Raw genomic sequence first — 11,100 nt, forward strand, 5'->3', positions numbered from 1 at the left:
ACCACGATTGTTCAGCGGTCTATGTAAATACTATAAATATATAAAAGAAAGTCGTGTTAGTTACACCACTTATAACTCAAGAACGAAAGAACAGATTTGAGTGAAAATTGGTATGGAGGTAGCTTAGAGCCAGGAGACGGACATAGGATACTTTTTATCCCGTTCGACAGCGTTCCCGTGGGACTTGACATGAAACGTCAGTCACTATAAAAAGTGGTATAACAAATAAGAATCAGACTTGGAATAATAAAACGCAAATGATAGCTATGTAATTGACGTATAATGACAGCTATGTAATGACGTATATATGACAATTTGATATTTGTAAGAAATCAATATTCAAAATATTTCTATTAAATAAATACGTTTAATTATTTTTACAATTTACAATTTAATTATAATGATAGTGCTATTGCCCATTCGTATAAACAGTGAAGAGAACTATAAAACTCGGTATGGTCGTATGTATACAGTTCATCCAAAGAATGATGAATGTTTCTATTTGTTGTTGTTGTCGAATGACGCATTTAATCGAGTAAAGGAAGTTTATGATACTTTAATGAAGGCAAACGATGATGAAAATGGTGGTTTATATTTCCTAGATGCCCTTGGTGGAACTGGCAAGACATTCCTCATGTCATTAGTTTTAGCAACTGTTCGGGCGAGATCCAACATAGCGGTTGCAGTTGCTTCTTCTGAAATAGCAGCCACATTGTTAGAAGGATGCCGTACGGCTCATTCAGAATTAAAATTACCGTTAAATCTTCAAACTATTGGAGAACCAACGTGTAATATTGCAAAACACTCAGCAATGGCCAAAGTTTTAGCGGCATCGAAAATCATCATCTGGGACGAATGCACAATGGCGCATAAACGTGCATTGGAAGCACTTAACCGAACATTAAAAGATTTACGCAATGAATCGAGATGTTTTGGAGGAGCAATGATTTTACTGTCTGGCGATTTCCGCCAAATACTGCCAGTAATTCCAAGATCTACGGCTGTCGACGAAATAAACGCTTGCCTCAAATCGTCAAATCTATGGCGCTATGTGACGAAACTGCAGCTGACAACAAACATGAGAGTTACATTGCTTACTGATAAAAAAGAAGAAAAAGAATAAAGATGTAGATGACCTGAACTACATAATGGTATGCGTTTGGTGGTTAGAAAATTGAAGAACAATGTAATTTACGCTACGATAATGATAGGAAAATTCAAAGGTGAGGAAGTTCTTATTCCGAGGATCCCGATGATCCCAACCGATATGCCGTTTGAATTTAAAAGACTTCAATTTCCGATACGTCTTGCATTTGCCATGACCATCAACAAATCACAAGGCCAATCCTTAAAAGTTTGTGGTTTAAATCTAGAACATTCATGTTTTTCCCATGGTCAATTATACGTGGCATGTTCACGGGTCGGAAGACCATCAGCGTTGTTTGTTTTTGCGCCTGATAATAAAACAAAAAATATCGTGTATGACAAGGTACTTACGTGAAGAGCAACCTATGTACTAAAATACAGAAATAATAATGAATGATTAATGTAGGTATTTAATTTTTTTGTATTTTTTCCAATAAAAAAACCCAAACTGCTTATTTATTGCCATTAAGGCGGAACAAAGTTCGCCGGGTCAGCTAGTACTATAATGAATTCACGTCTACATCCGTTGAAGAAATTGTTTATATGTGTATTGTGTCGTTCGCGATATTATGATATTCGTATTTTTTAGTAAAAGCTACCTGTTACTGTCAATACATTCAAGTTTACGTCATATGTATAAACATGTTTCTAGAATATTATTGTATATAAGAAAAATAAATCGCAAAATGTAGACAAACTCATAAATAGCAGACGACTGGACTGATCTGAGTCCTTCTAAGTGATATGCCACCGCCCATGGAGACACACTGCTAGAAGGTTCGCAAATGCGTTGCCAGGCTTTTAAGAATAGGTATGCTCTTTTGAATAGCATGATATTTTATCTATAAATTTTTAAACATGCTTAAAACTATTTTACCTAATAGAATATAAAAATTAAAAGACATCTGTAAATCGTTGATTATGAAATAGCAGTGATGGCCCAGTGGCTACAGCGTGCCACTCTCATCTCTGAGGCCGTAGGTTCGATCTCCGGCTGTGAAGGAATGGACTCGAACGGTGAAGGAAAACATCGTGAGTAAACCGGCTTACCTTAGGACCCGACGGCAAGTGTCAGACACAGGCGGCTGACCTACATGTCTATTAGATTGAAAAATGATCATGAAACAGTTACAAAAATCTTATCTTTATGAATAGGTTTATATAAAATTTTTGTATTTATTTCCCAAATACATTTTGATTACAGGTAAATAGCCTCACCGGAAAATGTTTCTGTATTGGTATTATTATATACAAGTCTTATTCATAAAGCAACATTAGTCACTAGAGCAAATATAAATAACAAACGAGCGTTGCCAATTTCTCACCTTCCTCATTATGGGTTCCAACGTGACTGACTTAGGGTTTTTGAGAAATATACGGTATATAACGTCCCGTTTTGAACGGGACTGTCCCTTTTTCCAATTACGTATCCCGGTAGAGATTGACTTTTAGTGATAAGGCCGCCTAAATTCAAATATTTTCACCTATGCAAAGAAATTTGATTTAAATGATGTGTTCGACGGGGATCGAATAAAGACCGCGTGACTCATTGAGCTAGAGACCACATACACTTGATCTTGGCCTGAGAATGTATATTTTGTGATAAAATTTTGTAGCTATTGTTAGTATAAACCGTGACGATCGCTTTACGATACACTGAGATTACATATATATGATTGATTTCATGTCGTTGTCAGAATTTTTATTACACCGAAGTACCCTATTTAAGTATTATTTAATGATACGGTGTATTAAGCATCATCATGAATCCGTAACCTGGGGTTTTGCGCCAATATGAAAATATTGTATAAGGATCTGTTATTTTTGACTTTGTTTAAAAGAAAGGATGTTAACGCATCCCTGTATGCATTGTACCCGGCTTCCCCCAGCTTTATAAAACAGGGCGAATTGGCCGATGTGAATGGCTCTTGTTGGGCCAAGGTCCAATCGACATCATTCGTGGCTGAGGACCGTGAGTTTTAACGGCTGATCGCGTGGTTCGATGCGGAGAAGGCTAAGCTGTTAGCGTGTCCTACCTCGGGGTATTGTTGGTGGCGCCGTGGGGTTTTAGTGGGTATGCACAGTAGGCTTCCCACATAACCCTTTACCACAACCTAGCCGCGGGAGGGGTATACGTAACGCATTTTCCACGGAAAAAAAAATAATTTGACTTTCCAAAATATCTTGCATATGTACATAAATTATTACTACTGTTTCACAATGTCCGGATAAGTTCCAAATAAGCTATTTATTACTTATTGGTGGGATAAATAGTATTTTTGCGTTTCACGACTGTCAGGTAGCGCTATACGTCATGAAATGCGAAGTATCTTATTTGGAACTTTTATCTTTCGAATAATTTATGTGTCGGATAGCTATTTAGCACTTTATCCATACATTGTGAAACAGGCCCTTAATGTGTAGTAAATGGCATACATTATAATTTTAATGTTGCTGTTGTGTTGTCATTATGTCACCTGGAATATAAATATAACTATTATAGACTATTATCAACTCTGTGGTTATCGTAGCGATTCGATTTCTATCGATAGCTATGGGCTGTGGTACTTGAATCAGTATTTATTGTGTGTGGAGTTAGTAATGTAGCTGTAGGTTACACGATCGATTGGAGCCTGCGCGTCTGTCGCCTGCTACGCACTTACGCAGTTGTTTTTTTACATATTACACACCGTACAGTAGCACCATGCCTTACGCCCAAACCCAATAACCTATCTCAATCCATTTTTGAACATCTGATATAGACATCTTAATATTGATAAAAGTGTGCAAACTAACCTAACCAATTGACGGATTGTAATAGTCATCTGTCGATACAAGCAGTATGAAAATGACAGTTCATCCGTACCAATATCCTATCTTAAGGTTTTAACTTACACCAGTTTTTAAAATAATTAAAAGGCTATTTTATAGGATTGTTTAAATCCTATAAAATAGCCTTTTTATACATGTATATGATTGTGTTTCTCTGAGACAATTCAGTTGTTAAAACATTTGGTAAATGTTTCTTTATTATTATTTTATTATATTTATGACATTTTCCTTTGAATTATTGTTATGTAGAGGGAGGGTAAAACTTGCTGAGTTTCTTTCCCGTTCTTCTCAGAACAAGGCCCGTGGTAGTTTTGCGAAAGGATGGCGTAGTTTTGCTCTTTCGTGAATTTTGTAAACGTTTTTGACATTAGTAAGCATGCCCTAAGACGCATCTAAATTGAATAAATGAATTTTGATTTTGAATAGCAATATAATTATGAGTACCATTTTTCATGTCGATATAGGTGACTATTCCATTGTAACGATGTTTAACCCAGTAACACGTTCTTATCATAACAATGTTAAATCAAACATCGACAAAACGTCGCGAAGACGGTAAACAATTTTATCGTATAATGATGTTTGTTTTATGGCAGATAATTCCAGGCCTTGACTTTATACATATTAGTTCCCCTTCATACGAAATCGGCGTATTGTCGTACTGGCCACTTTGACCTCAATATCTCCTCTTTGGTTAGGAATTTCAAATTCAATCTTTACTAATTTGTTTTTTGCTGAGGGAGAGAGAGTTGAATGGTTTTTTTTATAGAACAGGGGGCAAACGGGCAGGAGGCTCACTTGACGTTAAGTAGTTTAAGAATTGGTACGCTCTTTGAGGACCCTAAGTCGAATTGGTTCTAAATTGCTTTAAATATCTAGACATATTTAAAGTAATTAAGTCGATTAACTTACAACCTAAGGAAATTCGTAGGGTTGGGGGAAGAGAGATGAATTGTTCGCTTTACGATTGGCACAGCTAGGGTTTAAGACGGGATTTTTATCTGGTATAATAAATGGCTACAACTCGGCGCCATCCTCCCAGTATTTTCTCCATACCTTGCTTTCAGTTTTGTGTGTCAAAATCGTGTCCTTTTAATATAAATAGATCTATCAAAAGTTAAACAAACTATAATTGGAATGAATACAATGATTTAATCATGTACAAATAATACGTGCTTTGTGTGATATTGCACAACGTGAATGCGGTTGAAATAAAGTAGTGTGTGAATATTTGTATTATAAACGAGTGAAGTTATTTAATTACATATGAAAAAACACGTATATATTAAATTGCAAGTGTTGAAAAACGTTCTTCATTATTGTCGTGCTAGTCTTGAAAAACCCTTATCAATACGTCGACTGCCTCTACACCGCTCTATCCTCAGCTTGTCTCTGGGCATTCGGGATGTTGAGGGTAATTGTCTTAATTTGATCAGACCAGCGGGTAGGCGATCGAGCCCGACCTCTTCTGCCATCACTCCTTCCTAACATTAATCTCTCCTGGCAAGGCCAAAGTAGCTAAGCACTCATTTGTAAACGATAGTGGTAGAAGGTGATTAGTTGGTTGAAAATGGACTTATTGCAGTCTATGGCATGTGCATGCAAAATTTACACAAATCTGTATCTAAGAGCTTTTAAGTAATAATTAAATATTGTTACAGCGAAAGCAGCATGTTTGTATCGCGTCGCCGCTGGATCTTAAAGACGTGTGGAAGGACGACACCGCTTCGGTGCGTACGAGCAGTGCTGGCACTGGCGTATGAAACTGCGGGCCATACTAGAGTGCAGAATGTGTTCTACTCTAGACGCGAGTTCGCTAGGCCTGAGGCCCAGTTGAAGCCGCACGACAATTTTGATTCTGAGGTAAGAGAGATTCCAAAATATTTATTTATTTCAGCTCAGAAACGAGACGACAAAAATGTCAAAAATGTTAACACTCAAAACCTAAGCGAAAATAAGATACTTTATATCGCCACTCTGTCTATCATTGAAAACACTGAAAAAAGGGAAAGAGGCTGACGACATAGAGTTGATAATCATTAAATCCTCACATCCTCTTCAGTAAGATGGAAATTTTTTTCTTAAATTGTATTGTAGTTGGAAGTTGCATGGGTCTGGCAAGCTATGCGCCATCTTAAGTTTTCATGTTACATATTTTCACATGTGCAAATCCTATCTATGACATAGTTTCATAAGTATCTGATTGTCCTCATTTTAACATGTGATGTTCAGTTAATGTTCATCGTACTTAAAAACGAAGGTTGATAAACTACTTGTCGTTTTTTATAGAGCAGGGAACAAATGGTCAGGTGGCTTAATGATGTTAAGTGATGCAGCTGCCCATGGACACTGTTACTAATCAGTTATAAATCAGAACAACTCCTCTGAACACTCCAAGATGCAGATGCAAAGTCATGCCACATCTTGACGCAACGCCAAGAGAAAAATGCCATTTCCCTATTAGTAAGACTAAACAAGACCGATCATTGGAGCGCCTTTTTTACTTATTCCACTTTTATTTATTATTACGATTGGGATTGGTAGCAGTGCAGGCGGAAGTGACGTCATTGTTTTGCTTCTAAGGTTTCATTTATGATTTAACAGTGGTTGCAACAAATTGGTTACAAAATTGAATTGTATAGCGCTGCTATTAAATAAAGTTATCCTCAATTAAGGCATATAGACGTTTGTGTTTTATTAAATATTTGGGGATGTTTTGGACTTAGAAATAATGTTGAAATATATAATACTAAATACATAGAGAGAGTATTTTCCTTAAGGAAAAATATTAAAAAAACATTACTAATTACTTGTAATTATGATTTTATTAGTTAGCGTATGTTTTAGGAGTTCCATACCAACATATGGAACATTTTGCTATGCTACCCTTATAAAAATTTATATATTTTTGTCATTTTATAAGTTTATCTAGAATAAATAGTTCTGATTGTAATAATATATGCTTGCACTACTGCTACAGCTCTTTCGAAAATTAATAGAAAAATTTGTGCAATTAAAAAAAAGAAATATTTTTTTTACAGAACAGTATAGTGCTGTGATACGCTTTGTGGACAAATCTTGGCGTTTCTAAGTTTTTAATGATAGTCTCATAATCATCATCTCCCTCTATCTTCTTTGCCGATGAGTAGAGATGCCTACAGGTTCGAATTTCATAACGCGGAATAAGTTATACCTGTCTATCTTTTGTTTCATAATAAACGTATTTTTGTATTATCTCTTATAAATTTAGAAGCAATCATTCTTCATGAATAAATGATAATTTGATTTCATAATTACAAACGTACAAATGAAATCTAATAACAAATTTTACACTGTAACTCAATGTTACTGTTTACTACTGTTTCTTGATTCGCAGAAGTGTCAATAACACGATTCTATGAAGAGATTAACTGGGTGTAAATAAAGGAAGTCATTATTATCACCATTAGCAAATTGTCTTCATATGTATATACTGAACACGTAACATATTTATATAATAAATAGGTGTTAGTTTATTATTCACATAGTCTATGTTAGTTATTGTAATTTCTTTTGTTGTGGTCCAATTTTGGGTAAAGGCCTACTGAACTTTCCATTTAGATGTGATTTGCTTCTACCATCCATTTCTCCCCAAAACCTTTAAGATGTCGTCAGTCTATCGCTTTTGTCTTCTTGTAATTGTATTTGAGGGTAGTCCATCCATTCATTTGGCGGTAGGTATATCTTTTCTACACACTGCAATATCCTACCCATTTTGATGGCAGTTGTCAGACGTGGTTTTACAACGTCGGTGATCTTCGCCGTGGTCACTTCGTATTTTGCGAATCTTTTCTTTTACCGCTACTCCATTGCTCTCTAGTCACTTTCCACTTCACTCTTTCCGTAACCTAATAGTTTAGCATATATTTTATATAACACCTTGTAGATTGCGCGTGCGACTCTGAACCAGTCTTATATAAATTCCATTGGATGCACATTTAACATTCGCTTGGTAAAGGGAAATATTGTGCGGAAACCGGCATACCTTAGAACTAAGTCCACAGCTTGTAAGGCATAGAAGGCTGATCGTACTTGCCTATGAGAAAAGATGATCATGTGACGGATATATAGGATAAAGGATTGTTGCTTTTCTAATACGGGCACAAATTCGTTTAGATAAATACCTGTGTGTGTGTTACATCATCGGACGTCGAAACAATACGAAATTCCATCCGTATCAGTCGAGTATTTTGACCAGGCTACATTGCGTAAATGTATGTACAATTTTCTCGGCAACTGAAAGCCTTTGATTCTTATCAGATATATCCTGCCTGTAGCCTGTTAAAGTTTAATCATTGCAGTAGCAAATTAATTAGTATTTTATCATTTCAGGTCGAACTTCTGGATTCGTTCTTCGGTGACGGACGAGCTTACATCATGGGCCCTGAGAAGGACTGTTGGTACCTTTACACGCTTCTGCCGCTTGAAGGTAAATTGGGGCATTGCATTTTATATAGAACAGAGCAAACGGGCAGGAGGCATTTGATAAGTGATATCGCCCATGGTCACTCTCAACGCTAAAGGCTTGCGCATTTCTCCTTTTCTCCTCTCGAAGAAACATTAGTCAAAGTGGTTCAGAAATACTTCAATAGACGCTCAGGGGTGGAAAGACGGACTGGGGGCAAAAGGGCAGTAGGCTCACCTGATGTTAAGTGATACCGCGACATGGACACTCTTAATGCCAGAGGGCTCGAGACTGCGTTGCCGGCCTTTTAAGAATTTGTACGCTCTCTTATTGAAGGACACTAAGTCGAATTATTGGAATTGTGGAATTTTGTATTCTACCTCGACGTCTGATGATGAAATTCAGCTGCCGGTATAAATCAGAGAAGCGACTAATACACTCGCCCTGGTAAATGCGGATCCAGTGTCAAGGTCCATAACGATGTAATAGTTTGTTGCTGAAACCAATTTTACGTGATCCTTCTCTGCCTGACTTCCGAAAGTATATAAAGAGAAGTTTTGCACAGCAGTGGTTTGAATGAACTACTTCATCAGACCAGATTACCACTTTCTAGTAGATAAGCTAAGTCTTTTACGATGTTTTACATCCTGTAATATTCTTCTTCATTTATAGGAACAGTAGACGCGCTTGAAAAGGAGCAGCGAGAAGTGACTGATCGAGAAATTCCCGAACCAGACCAAACCATAGAGATACTGATGTCGGAGTTGGACCCCGCCGTCATGGATATATTCACACGGGCTAATTCCGCTGATTCCGCGCAGGCGACTAAGGTATAATCATAAAGTCTTCAATTATATATTTTTTGTACATAGGAAAACATTCAAAGCAAACATGAAACTTTATTTATTTATACTTCACTGCCATTATTTCTCAAAAAGTAAGTAGGTAACATAAGTTTTTAGGCAAGGGGCTGCCTTATCGCTAACAAGTGATTTCTTCCAGGCAACCCTAATTTGGAACAATAAGATAACCTTTAATTTATATTATTTATTTATATGTTGCCTTAGATTATTTAGACCAACACCAGTGGTTATGGTCTAAATAATCTAAGGCACAAATTATTGACAACAATTAAAAATATCGTTACTGTTCTTATTATTATGACATTATGATAATTATTATGACATTATGATAATTATTATGACATGAATGCCTAGTTTTATATTAATCTAATTGAACCACTTTCTTAACAAATTAACGATTATTTAATATACTACAAAACAATTGTGTCAACATTCTTAGTGCGCTACTTATGGCAGATTCTTTGATTTTATTTTAAATAAAAGTGAAACATTAATTTAGAATTAAAACATGTGTAAATGTTCTTACGTTTTTCAGTTCATTTAAATTTTTTCTACAAGACAAAATCCGCAATAATATAATAATAACTTTTTTCATAATAATAGGCCCTCTGGCAAAGGCCTCCTCAAAACTCACTTCTGTCTGGATTGTGTCAATCTGCCATGTACCACCTGCTATTTCCTTTATCTGGTCTTTCCACCTTCTAAATTGTCTTTCTCAGTTGCATTCATTGAATCTTGGCCACCAGTTTAGTTCTTTATATATCATATGTCAAAATATACAGTTTCAATTGTTTATATATATGTATTGCTAATTATTGATTAACATTCGTAGTCGCACGCGTTTGTGATTTTTCATTGTATGTATAATTAAATATTTTCTAAATAAGTTGATATGCTCGGCTAGATATTCTTTTACGAACTGTGGAATATTCTCGTTACTCGTACCTTAAAGGCCGACAACGCATCAACTAAAACTGGGTGTCCGTGGGCGTTTTTGGGGTTCCCGTAGGCTTGTTTACCCGTACTATAAAAAGCGTTTATAAGTAATGTTTTGTTAACAGGCGTCGGGAATTGACCAAATAATCCCAGGAATGGTGATCGACGACTATCTCTTTGATCCCTGCGGGTATTCTATGAATGGAGTTGCTAAGGATGTAAGTTATTATTCAAATGTAATTTTTATAATAATCAATGTTCGCAAAATTATATTTTTAAAAGGCTCAATTGAATTTATAATTGAAAATATTGAAATCTAATTAACTAATCGAATGAGTCTTGGTGCAGTTTAGTACTTAATAGTGGCGAGTGAATTAGTACACAAGACTACTTCCCTATAAAAAATATTAAAAATATAAAAAAATTGCCCGCTCTACGCCCTTAACGGGTAGTAAATGTAAATCTACAATTTAATTTTTTTTGACGTTCATAAGTGTCCATGCATATTGGGCGCACCATTATTGCGTCATAGTGTGTTAGGTTATTTTCGTTACGGAATTTCTTGATTCGGTCGCCGCGCTCAATGCCCGCGATAAAATTTATGCATTAGCTTAATAAAGATATTTTGAGTTTGAGTTATAAAGATAGTAACCAAAGTCAAAATTTTGACGGTTTTTATAATCACCTGACAAATTCCAGGGCTACTACATGACCATCCATATAACACCCGAGCGGTCGTGTTCGTACGTCTCGTTCGAGTCGAACGTACCGGTCGAGCGCTACGATCGCGTATTACGGGCTGTGCTCGCCGCTTTCAGACCGGCCAAGTTTATTCTCACCATATTCCATACGCCGGTAAGTTAAAGATATCTTGGCTAT

At 36.1% G+C, this 11,100-nt stretch overlaps 1 protein-coding gene across 1 annotated transcript in view; it reads left to right on the forward strand.

Annotated features, from left to right (window-relative positions):
* The window catches only part of LOC110996130 (S-adenosylmethionine decarboxylase proenzyme), a 33,723-nt gene that overhangs the window by 20,162 nt on the left and 2,461 nt on the right, over positions 1–11,100 (forward strand). Inside the window, exons 3-7 of the mRNA XM_022263664.2 lie at positions 5,640–5,841; positions 8,350–8,446; positions 9,095–9,252; positions 10,347–10,439; positions 10,921–11,076. Coding sequence (XP_022119356.1) covers positions 5,640–5,841; positions 8,350–8,446; positions 9,095–9,252; positions 10,347–10,439; positions 10,921–11,076 — 706 coding nt within the window. The remainder of the gene's footprint in view (positions 1–5,639; positions 5,842–8,349; positions 8,447–9,094; positions 9,253–10,346; positions 10,440–10,920; positions 11,077–11,100) is intronic.

The sequence above is a fragment of the Pieris rapae genome, chromosome 21 (assembly GCF_905147795.1).
Source record: "Pieris rapae chromosome 21, ilPieRapa1.1, whole genome shotgun sequence".
In the NCBI taxonomy this organism is placed as follows: Eukaryota; Metazoa; Arthropoda; class Insecta; order Lepidoptera; family Pieridae; genus Pieris; species Pieris rapae.